Genomic DNA, 16,468 nt, shown 5'->3' on the forward strand with positions numbered 1-16,468 from the left:
CTCCGCGAGCGCCCGCGCCGTTTCTTAGCAACCGCGTTGTTTGCGTTTCCGAGGAAACCGGGTCTCCTCACGCTCTGCTCGTTGGGAGAGGGCTGGATTGAAAGCCCGAGGAGCAGGCTCGTATCCCACCGCCCACCCTGCTAGGAAGGCGGCCTCGCTTGAGCTACAGCTTATTTTATTTTGGGGTCTTCTGTTCTTTTCATCTCGCATTTTAAAAACCTTAGAATTTTTGGCAATTTCCAGTCATGGAGATAGTGGAGCCCAAGGACCTGAAGCAGCACTTCAGCTTGGCCAAGAGGAGACATATGGAGCTATGCAGGCAGAAACGGATCTTCAACGCCAGAAACAGGATCATCGGGGTGAGACCCTCGGGCTGACAGGGAAGGGGGCTGGGAGGGAAGGCGGAGGGGCAGGCGGGGTGCGAGAGGCGGGCGGCTTTACAGAAGAGTGGACGAACACCTCGGACGAGACTTTAGATACAAGAACAGCTAGCTATAAATGGCACCGGGCTTTTCAGGGGAAAACTAGTTAAATGTATTGACTCTGCCGAGGACGAGAGAGACCTTAACAGAACAAATAATACTCCCTCCCACTCTCCAGACTGGTAAATCGAGTCCTTCAGCGGGGAGGAGTTTGCCTTGAGTTAGTGGCCCAAGGGGAACTGGAATGGGGTTCTCTCTCTGAGTCAGATTTCTACATTGTCAGGGGTTCCTTCCTGTCCATTCATTTGACATATGCCAGCAAAGTTCCTATTTGTGGCAAGCCTGACCTGGGACCAGGAGATGAGGAATAAAGCGATCCTTGACCTTGCAGAGTTCACGGCCCACTGGGGGAGGCAGACATTAAAATGGTCACATTAAAAATGTAGTGGAGTTGGTGCTGTGAGGGAGGAGAGCACAGACTAGGGCTGGAAGAGGAAGTTCGAGAGGGCTTCCCAGAGGAGGTGATGCCTACTCAGTGTTCTGAGAATGAGTATCTGTTAACCAAGATGAAGGAGAAGGAAGCTCTGAGGGAACTTAAGAGGACAGGCTAAAGAAGCAACCATAAGCAAGGGCATTCAGGTATGAAAAGACCTGCTGTGTGCCTAAACACTTCGTCGACAGTGGGGCAAGGATAAAAAGATAAGTAGGATTGCTAATAACAGAATAAAATTATCTGGGTCTAACTCCTCTCGCCGTTCTCCATTCCAGGGAGATACAAAAGCCTGGGATGTTCAGGTCCGTGACCAGAAGATAAAAGAAGCAACCGAAAAGGCCAGACATGAATCCTTTGGTGAGCGTTTCCTAGATGCCTATGTAGCAGTTTAGGGCTGTGTGCCTTTAGACTCCAGTCTTCATTTTGTCATATGTGTAAAAACTTGTCCTTTTCACTCTCTTCCCTCTTTTAAATTTTCACAATTCCTTAGGCTCAGTTAACTTTATGTGCTAATTCTTCCTCTCTTAAAATAAAAACAACTATTGAATCCTACATGAGTTCAAAGAAATATATTTTGAAGATAAATGTGTGTTTTTCTGTGTGTTTTTTTTTTTTAAACCTGGATATGAAAAACATTAAACATTACATTCTCTGCCAAAAAGCTCAAGACCACCTATCAGGGGCAGCTCTTTATACCAGATGACACACACACACGCTCCCAGCTCACACCCTTGAGCTGACTCAGAAGTAGATATGGTTCGAATAATTGTGTTCTAGCTCTTAGATAAAATTTTTCAAATAGAACTCATTTTTTCACATGTGCAACAATTTCAGCTTGTTTTTTTAAGAGCACTATAAAGATTTTTAAAATAGAAAAAAGCAGGGGACCCCATATTCTTACATACATAATGAATTTGGTTATTTTTTCTTGTTAAAAAATAGAAAAAAGTAGGATATAAAATTGTATATACAATGGGTTATTAAGTTTAAAAATATATAAAATATGAACAACTAATCATCTATTATATTTCAATTAAAATTAATTAATTAAATATATATATACATATTATAAAAGATATTCTTAGAAAAAGACAGAAAAGAGTTATGCCAAAAAGTTAGCAGTGGTAATGTTGGAGTGATGAAATTATGAGCAAAGTATTTTCTTTTTATTGTACTATATTTTCTAAATGCTTTACCTTTTTATTTTTAGTTTAAAAATAATTCAAACTTACAAAAACGATGCTATAGATACATACATATCCACCGCCATTTGATTACGTGCAAACATTTTGCCAAATTGGCTTTCGATATTATATTTTAAGAATACTTTCTGAGTATATATATCCATCATTTTCTTCTTCCTCCCTCCTCAGAGGTGTGCATCATTCCCATGCATGTTTTTGTACTTGTACTATTTACGTATGTATCCATGACGATCAAAAATGGTTTTTTGTACATTTATGCATTTTACATAAATGGTGTCATATTGAATGGAACCTTTTGTGACTTTTTAAAAATTCAATGTTGTAATTTTTTGAAGTTGATTCATGACCTACATAGAGAATATTCGTTTTAATTGGTTTATGATATTTTGTTACATGAATCAATCACAATTTCTTTATCTATTCCTCTATCGATAGCAGGTTTAGATTTTTCCATTGTTTTTATAATTGCAAAATATGCTGCAATTCATTGGATATTTCTATCCATCTTTTCACCAGTTTATGGATCATTCCGGTTTCTTTGTATGATTTGCCAGTTCCTATCCCTCACCTGTTTTTTGGTTGGGTTCCCTGTTTTTTTAAAGTTGATTTATAGATGCTCTTTGTATATTCCGGATTCTAATCCTTTAATGGTTATGTTTCCTTTATGGAGGGTTGTATTACTTTTAGAATCATTAAAAATAATTTTTAAAGTAGATTCAAATTAATTTTCTCTCTGAATCTTAAGCTTACATATGGATATGCTATGTCTCTTCTAGCTGCTGAAATGAGGCAAAATGACAAAACCACATGCCTACTGGAAGACCGGGAAAGGAGAGACAGGAAAGAGCTCTGCAAAGCTATCAACGACTTCCAACAGAACTTTCAGAAGCCAGAAACGCGCCGAGAATTTGATCTTTCTGACCCCCTAGCCCTTAAGAAAGATCGTGTACCCCGGCAGTCAGATAATGATGTTTGGAATACTGTATCAGGAATGCAGAAATTCATGGGAGAGGATTTAAACTTCCACGAGAGAAAGAAATTCCAACAGGAACAAAACAGAGAATGGTCCTTGCAACAGCAAAAGGAATGGAAGGATGCCCGCGCCGACCAAAAATGTGCAGGTAATGAAACAAAAAGACACATTGGTTCCAATACTTTCTTCAACAAATCAACTCCTGTTTTCGTTTCGTTTTGTTTTTTAAGTCCTACTAATGTGCGGCTTTGGCCTTGTGGGGAGAGAGAGACATACATCAGAACCTGTGTTCCCGGATTGAAACCTCTCCAGGCACCCGGCCGTGATGTAGGAAACACTTTCTGAGCTTGCGCTGTCAGGGCTGCAGGGGGCGCTGGAGCCTAGAGAAACTCAGGATCAGTCCCTGCGCTGAGTGTACTTGCAGTGTGCTGGGAAGACTCGGCAGGGGTAAGGGTTACAGGGTCCAGCCCACGTCAGTACGAGTCTGATCACCCCGAACGCGACCTTCCACCTCCGTCAGTGGAAACGCAATGCTTCTACTGGCCCAGGCCTCACCCCCTCAAGTCAGCTCGACTCTTGCCTTCCTCTCAAAAGCCACATCCAGTCCAGCACCAAGTCATCCCCAGTCACAACTGCCTTTTACCACCGCTGCCATCAGCAGTCTGGACTGAGCTATCCACGACCCTGCTGGATTGTTGCACTAGCCTGTGGCTAGCCTCCCTGCTTCCGCCCTTGCCCCCCCAGCTGCCAGAATGAGCCTGTTAAAGGCTAAGCTAGATCCTTCGCCCAGAATCTTCCAACAGCTTCTCGCTTCACTTAGGAAAAGCCAGTTTTATTCCAAGGACCAACAGGCCTTCAGCCTGGCCTTATCTCCTACCGTGCCGCCCTCCGTTCATCCCGTCCTCGCCACACCGCTTCCTGTCTGTTCCCGGTACTTGAGTGTGTCCGGCTCACTCCTGCCTCAGGGCTGTTGCACCTACGGTTCCGTCTGCTGGGAAACATATTTCCCAGATATATGCACGGCTCACCCCTCGCCTTCTTCAGGTCTTCGGTAAAAATGTCGTCTTATCAGTGAGGCCTCCCCTGACCACTATTATGAATTGCAACCCTGTACCCTTCCCCTCCCCCAGGTTTTCTATCCCTTTCCTTGCTTTATTTTAGTCCGAAGCACTGATCGCTGATGTACTGTATGGTTACGTATCTGTCATCCTTCTCCCCAGCATCATCTCCTAAGCTCCATGAAGGTAGGAGATTTCGACCTTTTTATTCACTGCTCTGTCCTTAGTTCCTGGCACATAGATTAACATTTGTTGAAATAATCACTATTAGGGCTTTCAAAATCTCATCCGTCTCCCAGGTGCTCCACTTTTCCATCTCTGGCTGAGAGCCTTTGTCTCAACCTTGGACTTGGTCCTTGAGCTGCCTCCGGGACGTCTCACCAGACATCGCTCATACCGGAAATGAATGCTTAGTTTTTCCCTGGATCTGCCCCTCCCTCCATCCTCCTCCCCTCACGCAGTGACGCCACCTTTCCTTAGTCAAGCGAGAAGCCTGGGGGTCATCCTTGACACCCTCTTGTCTCCCGGCCGTCCTCAACTCCTGTCCCTTCCACCTCCTTTATACGTTTTGGACTGTCCACTTCTCCCATCCCCACTGTCACCGCCACTGTGATGCAAGCGGTCACCTTTTTCACCTGGACGGACCACACCAAGGGCTTTCTAATTGTCTCCCACTTTCTTTCTTGCCTCTCTCTGGTCCATTCTCAATTTAGCAGTCAGAGTGCTACTTTTTAAACAATGTCAAGTTGAACAGTGTCTCCCCCACCCCCTCCACTCCAGCTCAAGACCCTCTAATGGCATCTCATCATATATGGAATTAAATACCCGTGCTCAACCCTCCAATACCGCCTTACACCCACCGCTCCATTCATGATGTCCCGTTCATTCTGGCTTTCTTTTACTTCTGGGTCCTGACAAATTCTTCTCCACTTTAGAAACTTTGCGTCTGCTCTCCACCAACTTCTCACGTCCTTCAGGACTGAGCTGAAATGTCACTTCCTCCTAGAGAAGCCATCTACCTGTTACTCCCCGCCCTCCAACTGCGTAAAGTCAGTGTTCCCAACGTTTTCTCTTAGGACCATTTCCCTCTATCGCGCCATCGTCATTTGTAGTAATATGCAATGGTCCAAGGTTCTTTTGTTTATTATCTATCTCAGCTCCTAGACAGTAAGTTCCAGAAAGGCAGGAAAGCCCTTCGTTTTGCTTGCCACTATATACTACGTTCCCAACAAAGCGCGTGGCCCACATGAGGCTCTCGATAGCTCTGTGTTAAATGAATGGACAAGAAAATGAAAGGTGAGAGGTAAAGGTGAAGGTGAGCAGAGGCCACAAATTCACCACTAAAGAGTTTGGTCTTTGTTTTTGGAGACACTGAGGGAGACCCACAGCACGAGCGTCATAGGAGGAACCTACTAATGAATGACTTTTTTAAAAATAGCAACCTTACAAAGTAGGAGTTGTCCCACCTCACAGGTGAGGGCTAGAGGCTCAGAAAGGTGAGTAATAAATAGTTCAGGCTGACAAAGTAGGAAGTGTCTGCGCTGGGCTACGAGCCGCTCTGTCTGACTCCAAATCTTTTATGTTTCACTGTTCGGATGCTCCACTTTTGACCCCTTTTCCTCCTCCTCGGCAAAGTGATACTGCCATTCCACGGATGCCTATTACCTGACACCCCCTCCTCTGGGGAGCCCCATCTGGTTCCCATGGCAGAGCTCCCCATTTTCTGGGCTATCCATTGCCTACTGTAAGGAAGTAGTGGCCCCCCATAGATCAGGGATGGCAGGGGGCCCATTGCTCCCCTCCCAGGACTATAGCAGACATTACCAATCCACAGCAGACATTACCAATCCACAGCAGACATTACCAATCCACAGCAGACATTACCAATCCACAGCAGTGATGGCTAACACTCAGTGCCAGGCAGGAATGGAAGAGCTTTGCTCGAATTAATTCTCCAAGTCTTCTGACAGCCATTCAGGGATGCGTGAATGGACCACTCTCGAGTGCACTCTGCATGCCTGGGGGAGCTCTGCGTGGACACACGAGATTTGATGGTGTTTTTCTTCCTTTCAGAGGACTTCTACATGCGGACAAGGCTGCAATTTGATGAAACAGCCCAACATCTACAGAAACTGGAAAACGCCACCAGAAGGGCGGTTTGTGCAGCCGTGAAAGAATTCAACAAGACCCAGGTATGCCCAGGCTCCGTCTGGAGGGGAGGACGAGCATGCACACGCTACCCGGGGTGGCCTGCTCCCCCGGTCCCTGCAGTGGGCCTGTCTAGTTACAGAAACAGACCAGACGCAGCCCCTGCTCCTGAGCTCGGAATCTGGGCATGAAACCTGACAGAACTAGCCATGCAAGCTGGGAGGGGGGTCAGCTCACCTCTCTAAACCTCAGGTTCTTCTGTAATATGAGGACAGCGACATTTGCCTAGAGGGGTCCCAGCCAGTTATGCCCTGACACCCGATCTTGTTTGAACTCTTCACCAGCCATCAGAGCCCCCCTCCCAGGAGCAGGTGCTCAGGCACTCAGCGATGGGAGCAGCCAAGATGGCAGTGATGACAGCGCAGGCTCTGGAGGTCTCCTGACGGCGCCCTCCTCTCTAAACCTGCCTAGCTTCCTCACGAACACTGCTCTCCAAGCAGATCCCGTGCTGAAGTCACTCCAAGTTCCCTGTTCCTTTTGGAGATTAGACCCCTCCCCCTCCAGGTTTTCTTTCCACATGCAATTATAGTTCCTGGGTAGGGCAGGGGCTTGGCCTGGATTCATTTCTCGCATTAGCTGGTTGACCAGAACTGTGGCCTGAAAGGGAGAGCACATGAGATGGTCCATCGGAGAGCAGGGCGGAGATGTTAGAACTCTGCTCACGTGTCTCTTTAACCTCATCGCTTTAAATTCCCCGCTGTGTGCGCGCGTGCATGATGAAGCATGTGCTATGTTTATGGTCTAATAGTACCACCTTGTGAACTAAATGACACAAGCTCAAATGTGTTCTGTCCATGGAGGTATGGGATCAAAACTCCTTGGAAGGCTGGACCAGAGACCAGAGAGAATGTTGGTTTTAAACAGCAGGGAGAGGAATGAGAAGGGCCATCTGCCCAGATGAGGAGGGGTGACCAAAGGGCAGATCGCAGAGGCATCTGCTGCTCAGGTCACCAACCAGCCAGCTGCAGAGGTCTTGGCGAACATCTGGCCCTGTTCCTTTCACAGAGGAGGCCCAGAGAGGGGAGATGCTTTGCTTCAGGCCCCACAGCAAATTAATGGCAGAATGGGGCTCTTTTAAAATTTTTAAAAATATTTTTAATTTTCAAGTCGACATTCAATATTCTCCTGGCTTCAAGTGTACAGCATAGTGGGTAGATGTTTACATACCTTACAAAGGATCCCCGGTAAGTCCCCGGCAGGATGGGGCTGATTCTACTTCCGCCATTGGCTGGCTGGCCTTCCAGTCACTCGTTTATTCCCTCATTCATTTATCAGTTCACTTCTCTGCCTCGGTTTTATCATCTAGAGAATGGGGATAACGATGACACCTACCTATGCCAGTCAGAGGGAGAAACACCCCCCAAATCTCAGTGGCTTAAAACGCAGTGTTGACGTTTGTGACGCTCCACGTCTGTCTCGGTTGACCGAGGGACTCTGCTCGTCATCCTCGCTCCAGGGCCCTGACCCTGCCACCAGCTGGAGAACTCCAGCAGCACAACAGAAAAGGCCGATCCCCCCCACCCCCCACACACACACCCCTACCAGAAGTGTCCCTGTCACCTCTGCTCACATCGCTCTGGCCAAAGTAAGCCGCATGGCCACGCTCACTCCAAGCAGGCAGGGAATTATAATTCTGCCACCTGCCCAGAAGGAGTGCTGTCCACCATGTTTAGTGACCAGGAGTACTGGCGATCACGCTCATGAGGCCGTCGTGGGGTAAAACGAGGTAACGCTTGGGAGGCATCGGAACGCTTGGCACATTCTCAGGACTCGTCAGCGAGAGCCGTTATTTTTAATTCCAGCGACAGTTAGATGCTCTCGTGAGTCACTGGGTCCAACCAGCCTGCCAGAGGAGCACGGTCAACCCAATTTAATGGATAAAGGAACGGGCTCAGGATGGGGGTGGGGGGACTGACTCTCCTAGGGACACCCAGGTGCTCATCTGATCTGCTTTGGCAAATTCAAATCCCGGCTGTCCGGTGTTCGAGTCGGGCCCGTCCTGCTGGAAAGCATGTGCTTCTGTGACGCGCCGAGTGAGCGGCCGTCTCATGCGGTGTGCCGGGCCCCTGGCAAAGTGCCTCGTCTGTTCTTTACTGAAGAGAACCGAGAACGCTGATGAATGTCTCTTGACAGAGAAATAACTGCAGCCCAGGGGGGCGACGTGCTTCGGGTCACACGGCCTGGGCTGTCCTTCCACTCCTCACCCTCGCTTGAGCCGGGGTTGGCCCAGGAGTTTACTTGTGCCAAGGCCTGTGAGTGGGGTTCAGGGAGCACCGGGGTAACACTGTGTGTTCACCTTTTAGAGGCCACCACGGTTGTGAATCAGTCCGTTGGACGTTCTTTGTGGCCTGCAGCCATACAGGGGTGACCAGGGCCACAGGGAGGGGCACAGAGCCCTGCCCCAGGGTGACTGAGGCCAAGGCAAGGGGAGAAGGCAGCCCTACCCAGGGAGGCAGCTCCATGCTTTGGCAAATCGGCGCTAAGACCCAAAGCAACTCCGCACACAACCAGCAGATGGCGCCTTCCCAGCCCAGCTCACCTGCCCGTTATTGCCTGTCTTCACCCAGGCGGCCAGGGCCCCAGGGCCGCCCACATTCAGGCCTGAAGAGCCCACCACCCCCGCCCGGCCCTGGAGCCCTTCAGTGCATCTTTCCTCCAAGGGCCCCAGTAAGATTTGCCGGCCTGTCACTCGGAGCATCTTCCTCAATGTCTTCTGCCTAGGCTGCAGAGTCAGCGGAAAGGAAAAGTCTAGAGAAAAAACAAGAAGAGGAGGACAACCTGGCCGAGATCACCAACCTGCTGCGCGGGGGCCTGCTCTCCGAGAACCCGCAGCAGGCGGCCAGCTCCTTCGGGCCCCACCGCGTGGCCCCCGATCGCTGGAAGGGCATGAACCAGGACCAGCTGGAGCAGATCCGCCTGTGTCAGAAGCAGCAAGTCCAGGAGAAGCTGGTGCCTGCCCGCCCCGCACCCCGGTCTCCGCACCCCGGTCTCCGCACCCTGGTCCCCACGCCGGCACCAGCCTGCATGCACATGCACGCTCTGCTCCACCTGCCTCCTTCCTGCCTCCCCCGCCCTCGCAGCTGCCCTCAGGGGGCCTACATTTTAGCGGGGGCCATACAATCCTGTAGGGGAGGGGAGGGAGCCAGGAATGCAGACACCTGGAGAAAGGTGACCAGACAGGGCGAACTGCGAGGGCAGAGGCTTCGAGGCAGGACCGTCCTGCCCTGGTCAGGGAAAAGCGAGGAGCCCGGGCGGGAGGTGGAGGGTCGAGGTTCCGGCAGGCCCCTGGAGAAGACCGGCTTTTTCCGTGACTGAGTTGGGGGACATGACCTGACCACCATGACCTGCCGGTCGGTCCACCAGCCTGTGTGCCCCGGCGGCGGTGGGCGGTGGGCTGGCCCAGGCCTGCCCATGAGGTGGGGGGAAGCCCCGCCCCGAAGCCGAAGCCCGTGGAGGGGAAGGACGGCTTCTGCGCTTCTGCTCCCTTCTGCTGTTGGGGGAGGGTGAGCTGGCAAAGTAACTCACACTCTGGACGGCCGATAAAGCTGCCCACGTTTGGGGGGTGACCCCTCCCCTCTACATTAGTCCAGTTTCCTCTCTGAGGGCTCAGTGGTTTTTATAAAACGGTCTGGAAGGCAGTGAGGACTGAGCCGAGATGCAGAAATTCACCCCTAGATCATGAGCCCGTTGTCCCTGGGTGGGGCCAAGGCGTCAGCACATTGTAGAAGCCACCAGGTGATCCCAGTGAGCAGCCAGCAGGAGCACCCTGCCCACCGGTCGTGTCCCAAAGCCGCCTCTGATTTCCTGCCTCTCTGAGCCTCGGTTTCCCCACCTGTAAAACGCTGAGAGGCCGGTTCTCCTTGGTGACCCCCTGGGGCTGCTCTGTGGGGCCAGGTGGTGGCGAGTCACCTCTCCCTCCTCCAGAGGCTGCAGGAAGAAGAGCGCCTGCGGGACCGGCTCTGGGACCGGCAGAGGGTTGAGCACGCTCGGGAAACCCTGCTGTTGGAGCGGCAGGGGCGGCGGCAGCAGCGCGAGCTGCGCAGGGCCCTGGACTGCAGCAACCTCGGCCTCGCCAAGGAGCAGCTTCTGCAGTGAGTGCCGGGGTGGGGGGGCCTGGACGGGGGAGCTGGGGGGGCGTCAGGGGAGGCGGCGAGGAGGAGCCAACTGTGCAGGGCCCAGAGAGCCGGCTCCCCGGCCCCAAATTTCCCCACCCAAAGGGTCCAGGACCCTTGGTGCATATTTCGCCAGCGGTGCCATAGCGGAAGTGGTCTGGGCCAGGGCACAGCCTCCGGTAAAGGTTGCAAACAGAAAGGGAGAAGGGACAAGAGCTAAAAAGCCAGACATGAAGGGCTTGGAAACCCCTGGTCCCCCATGGACAAGTGACTGAGACTGTGTCGTGCCATCGTCCTGTAAACACCCCTCCCTAGGCGTCCTCACCTAGGCCCAGCGGCTCAGACGCAGGTCCCGGCGACGGAGTCTGCGGAGGGCACTGGGGCCCAGAGGGGTGCCGAGTGGACCCGAGGTGTGGGGGAGGACGGTGCCAGCCGCCACTGCGGGGAGGGCGCTCGGGGCAGAAGGAGGGGCTCCCGCGCTGCCGAGGACTGGCCCGGAGTCTCCTCCTCATTACAGAGGGGCCAGGAGCTCAGATCCAGCTCCAGAAATGTCAAAGGCGGTGAACTTGTCCCTAAAAATCAATTATCTACTCGCTTGGTTACCCGTCTATCCACCAAGCTCTTGGCACCCGCTGGTACTTTCTCCAGTCAAACATCTGTTTACTGGTCAGTCGGTCACTTCTCTTGGGGGCCCAAAAGAAGCAATTAAGAGATGGTCTCACGGAAATCAAATGATGTGAGCAAACGCGGGTTCTTTCTCACATATGTTTCAGACGTTTGCTGATGGTTTCTCTCCTTGTTTTATTGCCAGGAAAAAATACATGAAGGAAGTCTATACGAACCAGCCCACCGAAGAGTATTTCGCACAATTTAATACAAGAAGTCGATAATGGAAAAGACACCTCCTTCCCCTCTGAATCGTTTATGTATAAAATGTGATCACCTTGAAGAGTCACATTTATTTTAAAAAATACACTCCATGGGCCAGAAGTGCCCACAAACTTTATTTTCCTACTGTAGACAAAACATTTATTAAAGCTGTCCCTTGTGTTTCTATGAAGAGCATCAGTTTCTGTTCAGCGCAGCTCAGAGGAGGTCTCCAGAACAGGCCTGGGTGCCGTGGGAGTGCGGACGGAGCAGACGCGAGCCTGCCCAGGTCTTCCCTGGGGAGGGCGTGACAGCTGAGCTGGGCCCGTGTGTTGCTTAGACTCCAGGTTCAGCTGCCGCACTAGCGGACGCGCCAGCTGTGTGGGGGGCACGTTCTAAGCACCTCACGTGCCCTTAACTAACTCCCTCCCATCAGCCGGTGCCGCGAACTCACATGGTCCAGGTGAGGAGCCTGGGACACAGGTGGGTTAAGTGACTTGCCTAAGATCACACTGACGGGCAGTGGCGGACCTGGCCTTGAACCCAGGGAGGCTGGCGACGGAGACCCAGGACAAGGGTGGCTTCGTCAAAGCAGAAGTTTATTTCTCGTTCTTGCAAATGTCCCGGGTGAGCAATGCTACCTCTGCTCGGTGTGTTCATCTCGTGGTTGCAGGAGTGCTGCCCCAGTCCCCCCCTCCCCGGCATGGCATGTCACATTCGGGCCAGCGGGGAGGCGTAAAAGGGGACGGCGGCACGGTCCCTGCCGTCACGGACAGAGCGCCGGCCAGAAATGTGTCTCAGCAGAAGTGTGTCTCAGTCTGAGGTCCAGGGGTTAGGACTCTAACATGTCTTTGGGGGGGGGGGGGCAATATTCAGCCCATCACGGGGAGGGTGGTGTGTGTGGAAGGGCTCCTGGTCCCATCGCCTCCCAGGATAATTCCATTAGGAACATCGGTTCCCAGGGCATGCTTCGGGGAAGGTCCCAGGGATGCATGAGTGACAGCCTATGCAGATGTTAATTCTCCCACATTTTGGCAAGAAATAAAGTTAGGGATGGGAGGTGAAGTCAGTTCATTCAGGGCACACTGAGCACTCTCCAAATCCTGGGTGCTGTGCTAGGATCTCCACAGTCCAGCGGGATACACGGATACAGAAGCAGATCCTGGCCAGGGGGGCGGGGGGCGGGGGAGATGGTCCTACGTAGGGCCGATGGCTGCAGGTGAGAAGGGAAACAGCCAGGAGGCCGCTGCAGTTGTCAGCAATGCATTTACACGCCTGGAACCACAGGGCCAATCTGAAGAGACCTGCTTTAACTCTGAATTTTGCATCGTTATAAAAAATATTCCTAAAGGAGAGCCAGGTTTGAAAACTTTGGACACGCGTTTGCTTCCAGTGCGCCCTCTGCTGGTGACCAGCAGCACAACACACGCCCCGTGTTTCTCAGGCAGAAAAATGAACTCGGGGATTCAAACCACAGCGCCCCAGGCCCAGCGCTGGGCAGGCCCTTGCCAACGCCCCTGACGCCGCCGGATGTTACGAAGAGAAAACAGAGTAAGAAAGCTTAAGTGATTCACCCCTGGCTAGAAGGCAGAGCCCGGGTCCAGGCTGGGGCCCCTCCGTTATTCTCTGAATGGCCCCTTACGATTGTGCGTGCGCGTGCACACACACACACACACACACACACACGAGGATTTTTTCACCCCCCCAACATTTTACTATGAAAAATTCAAACATATAGAAAAACGGAAAGAATCGTGCAGTGCACACCCATATGCCTACGATTGAGGTGCCGCAGTTACTATTTTGCTGTATCTGTTTCCTTACTGATCTCTCCACGGACTGACTTTTAAAAATTCCGGCTATCAGCTGCTTACAAAATGCACATCTGAAGCAAACTAGCGTAGAAAAGTACGGTTGCCGTGAATCCTCGTTTCACGGATGAGGGAGCTGAAGCAGAGAGGTCCCCGACCGTCGGAAGGTCCTTCAGCTGGTAATGGGGGTGGGGGTGGGGTGGCTGGTTTCAAACCCAGATAACCAGAGCCCAGGCCCTGGCTCTCCCCCGTCGCTCCCCGACCTGCACCTGCCAGGGATCCCGGCCACCCTTGCACGAGCCGACTCCACTGCGTGAATCGGAAACTATAATCGGAAACATTGGACCCGACCCAAAGGAGGACACAATGCAATTCTGTATACGTGAAATTCTAGAATCAGCCAAAGCATTCTACCAGCGTTCGCCTGGGACGAGGTGACGGGGGGCGGGGGGCGGCTGCAAAGGAGCGTGAGGCAACTTTTATGGAATGATGGAAATGTACAGGAAAAAAAAAAAGACTCTCCTTCCCCCACCCTTGTCCCCTGTAGGGACAGCAAGGTGGAGTGGCCCTAAAACCTGCTCTCGGACCTTGTCACGGGAGCGCCGTTGCTGTCTGCCTGTGCCCTTGTCCACCAGCAGGTGGCACTTCTGCCTCGCAAGCTTCCGCCTTCTACCGGACCCCGAGGCCTGGCCGCCCTGTTTCCACACGTGCCTCTGCTCTGTCCAGGCGGACCGGCGAGGCTGGTGTGGAGGCTGTTACAGCCCGCTGTGACGGCCACCGCAGAGTGCTCACACAGCGAGGCGACTGGTCCCCGGGTGTCTCTCGTGTTCACAGGTGGGAACCAGGGGCGGGGTGAGGAGCACGGAACGGGAGCCCCGCCGAGTACACGTCCCCGAAGGGGGGGTCTTCTCGGCTGTGTGGAATGTGTCTTCGTGATGTTAAGACGATGATGAAAAGAAGCTGGAAGGAGCGAGTGAGAGCCAGACAGTGACCTCCGTGGAGACGGTGCAGGGCGGGGCCTTGCCCTGTGCTTACCCCCACCCGGCAAGGCCCCGGCGTCTCCCTACACCCTCTCCCGACCTGCCCCAAGTTCATGCTGCCCCATCTTGGAGCCCAGCAACGCCTCTGCCCAGAGCTGGCAAGGTCAGTTCTGCCCACCCCGTTTCTGACAGGCCCGCCCTCCTCGTGTTTTACTAAACGAGGGGGGAGCCGCCCCCCGCACTGGTCGTGGCCCCGGAGCGTGGTCGTGGCCGGGCATGTGGGCGGACGGAACGGAACGCCTGTGATTTAGTGGGTCTAGACATTCTGGAAAGCCTTCCCAATGCACTTGTGCCAACAGAGCCAGAGGAGACTCCAGCCCCACGTCCACGACCGCTGGGGACAGAGCGGTGCAGAGCCCCCGGGAGAAAGGCGGCTGGGGCCGGCGCCTTCACAGCGGCTGAGCTGCGAGCTCGTCGCTCCGCCGGGTTCCCAGGGGTTCTCAGGGCTCAACAAACGCGCCTTTGTTGACTAAACGTCCAGTTGGAACTCACAGGCCTTGAGGACAGCCATCTGGGCCTCCTGAGATGAGAGCGGGAGCCAGCCAAGCACCGTTAAGTCTCTTGCTTAAGGCCGCTCTGTCCTTGGCTTGCTCATCTGGTAATGGCCCAAAATGGCCTTTCGGCTCCAGGCCCACCACGACTGACCCAGTTTCCTCATTCCTGAATCGTGACGGCGGAGTCTGATTAGACCAGGTCTACCTTTCAAACGGGCAGTCCCTGAGTCACAGCCCCATGCCGGGTCCCCTCTGCTGTGGCCGGGGCGGGGGGGGCATACGGCTCGGAGCGGACCTGCAGGCCTAGAGGGCGGCGGGCTTGCAGCAAAGGGCGACAGGATCTGCGGCCGCACTTGCTGAGCTCACGGCAACGCTGACGAAGCACGTGCCGTGTGCTCGGACCTCCGTGAACCTGTAACGCTGTGTTGCCAGCTTTATTTAGCCCCCAAATGTGGAACAGAGGCTTCGAGAACAGAAATGACTTTCCAAAGGTGCTGGAGCCAGTCTGAGGCAGAGACTGTTTAAGGCGGAGGCAGGCATGGCCTCCCAGGTTCGGGCTAACTCAGGGTGCATCTACACAGCGAGGAGGGTGAATCTACTGGGGACTCGTTTGTGTGACCACTGAAGCGGTGCTGGCGGGGGGAGGGGAACTCACCCTAAGGGAAATGTCAGTCCAGGCACACAGCGTGTCCTGAGTGTAATGGCTCAGCTGCTAACAGACAGAGCTGTGGCTCAGCTCCCCGGGGCCCCCGGCAGAGCCAGGGGAGGGCACCGGAAGTCAGAGGTCCAAGGACCAGCATCCCCGTGAGCCGTGGAGGCACCGGGCAGCATGACTCTGCTGCGGTATGACCAACGGGTGCCGGAGGGCGTGAGCGTCCCAGCCTACGTGGGGGGTACGTGACACCCGGCTCTTGAGGCCAGCTGGGAATGGCCACATTGAGAGGCCAGCATGGAAGGACGTGAGACACATCCATGGCACTTCAGGCGATTCGCACCAGAATTGACACCACGCTGTCTAGAGGCAGCACACGGGACGTAACGGTGACGAGTTGCCATGACCTGGAGTCGGGTTCCCCAGACCGGTTACACAACAAACTCCGGGTGTCAGAGCCCACGAGTGTGCAAGAAGGCCTTGGAGGGTCCGCCGAGCACACGTCGAGGGCGGCTGGCTCTTTGGTCACTCGGTCATCCCACAGAATTTCGGTCGCTGCTCAGATCACCAGAGACCATCCTGAACAATGAGGTCACCAAACGAAGCAGCAAGACGAGCTAGAACAGTCTCGTGTGCTTGGGGGCTTACGTCCTGGTGGGAGGACAGACCACAGACAAGACGAACATCCATCCGGGGACAGAGGGGGCGGTGAGTGTGTGTTTGGGGAGGGGCCCTGCAGTTTGAGGTGGGGTGACCTGGGTCGCTGTTTGAGTGCCCCGGAAAGCAGACTCTGATCCGGGGATCAGTGGACAGGGTATGTACTCAGGAGTGCAGCTGGGCCATCGCGTGTGTGGGGAGGGGAAGGAAGCAGAGGATGGCGGGGCAGGGGGCGGGGGCAGAGAGGCGGCGACCTGCAGGCCTTTGACAGGCCTTTGACTTTTTCTGGGAGTCAAATCAGTGTCTTCGGCGGGTTTTGAGCAAGGAGCAGTTCGAACTGCGTGTCTAAGTGACTCCTCTGGCTGCCGTGGTGACATGGGTGGTTTCACCCAGCAGGTGGCGGGGCGGCATGCAGAGGGGCCTCAGGCAGGTGAGGAACAGACAGACCCCACCGCCCTGCTGTGAGCATGCAAGCT

The 16,468-nt window shown here is 53.5% G+C and overlaps 1 protein-coding gene across 1 annotated transcript; it reads left to right on the forward strand.

Annotated features, from left to right (window-relative positions):
• Positions 1-64: 64 nt before the first annotated feature.
• Positions 65-11,527, forward strand: RIBC2 (RIB43A domain with coiled-coils 2). The gene is made up of 7 exons (XM_016135710.2): positions 65-359; positions 1,191-1,272; positions 2,897-3,241; positions 6,225-6,343; positions 9,081-9,308; positions 10,284-10,450; positions 11,283-11,527. Exons 1-7 carry the CDS (start codon positions 246-248, stop codon positions 11,359-11,361), a joined length of 1,134 nt encoding a protein of 377 aa, XP_015991196.2. The 5' UTR covers positions 65-245; the 3' UTR covers positions 11,362-11,527.
• Positions 11,528-16,468: the final 4,941 nt, after the last annotated feature.

Source organism: Rousettus aegyptiacus, unplaced genomic scaffold (genome assembly GCF_014176215.1).
Source record: "Rousettus aegyptiacus isolate mRouAeg1 unplaced genomic scaffold, mRouAeg1.p scaffold_m13_p_2, whole genome shotgun sequence".
NCBI lineage: Eukaryota > Metazoa > Chordata > Mammalia > Chiroptera > Pteropodidae > Rousettus > Rousettus aegyptiacus.